The sequence below is a fragment of the Primulina huaijiensis genome, chromosome 17, assembly GCF_012295235.1.
Source record: "Primulina huaijiensis isolate GDHJ02 chromosome 17, ASM1229523v2, whole genome shotgun sequence".
NCBI lineage: Eukaryota > Viridiplantae > Streptophyta > Magnoliopsida > Lamiales > Gesneriaceae > Primulina > Primulina huaijiensis.
The window spans coordinates 6,239,853-6,240,943 of record NC_133322.1 but is presented as its reverse complement, the minus strand read 5'-3'; the positions used below and the strand labels follow the sequence as shown (position 1 = coordinate 6,240,943).

General features: G+C 39.8%; 1 protein-coding gene across 1 annotated transcript; it reads right to left on the bottom strand.

Moving 5' to 3' along the window:
* Positions 1-246: 246 nt before the first annotated feature.
* Positions 247-711, bottom strand: LOC140963318 (secreted RxLR effector protein 161-like). Its single transcript, XM_073422605.1, has one exon. The coding sequence runs from the start codon at positions 709-711 to the stop codon at positions 247-249; it is 465 nt and encodes a 154-aa protein (XP_073278706.1).
* Positions 712-1,091: the final 380 nt, after the last annotated feature.

Sequence of the window (1,091 nt, the reverse complement as noted above, 5' to 3'; positions counted from 1 at the left end):
TGCATTGATCAAGGTCGAACAGTGTCTGAACTTGACCAAAGGCAGTGATTTTGTTAGCATGTCTGCTGGGTTATCTTCCGTTGCTATCTTTTCAAGTTTTATCTCTCCTTTAGAGATGATATCCCTTACATAATGCAAATTTACATCAATACGCTTTGAGCGTTCATGGAATACCCGGTGCTTTGATAAGTGTATAGCACTTTGATTATCACAGCTTACCACAACCTGTTCTTGATGAACTCCCAACTATGTTATCAATCTTTTTAACCAGATAGCTTCCTTAACAGCCTCCGTGACAGCTATGAACTCTGCCTCAGTTGTTGATAGGGCTACCACTGATTGAAACGATGCTTTCCAGCTGATGGCGGTACCATATAGTGTAAAAATGTATCCTGTTATGGACTTTCTGGTATCTAGATTTCCAGAAAAATCCGTGTCCACATATCCTTCAAGTGGCTGTGATGAGTTTTCCTTTTGTCCTTGGAACATCAATCCAAGCTTAGAGGTTCCTTTCAAGTAACTCAATGTCCACTTTAATGCCTCCCAATGATTTTCTCCAGGATCAGCCATAAACCTAGAAATTTGGCTTATTGAATGTTCTAAGTATGGTTGACTGCACACCATTCCATACATGATGCTTCCCACCTCGTTTGCATACGGGATATGCATCATTCTTTTCTTTTCCTCTGTGCCTGATGGTGACTGTGCCATAGAGAGTTTAAAGTGTTGTCCTAGATGTGTGTTTACTGCTTTTGCCTCATGCATATCGAATCATTTTAGCACTTTCTTTATGTATGATTCTTGGCATAAGAACAGGCTTTTACATTCCCTATTCCTTGTAATCTCCATTCCAAGGATTCTTTTGGCCTTCCCCAAGTCCTTCATTTTGAATTCTGAGCTAATCTGGTGTTTCAATGCTTGTATTTCCGACTTGCTCACGCTTGCTATGAGCATATCATCAACATACAACAGAAGGTAGGTCATCACACCATTTTCTTTCCTTTTAAAGTAGACATAGCTGTCATAGCTGCTCCTTTTGAAGTTTATTCTTAGCATGAATTCATCGAATCGTTTATACCATTGCCTTGGGA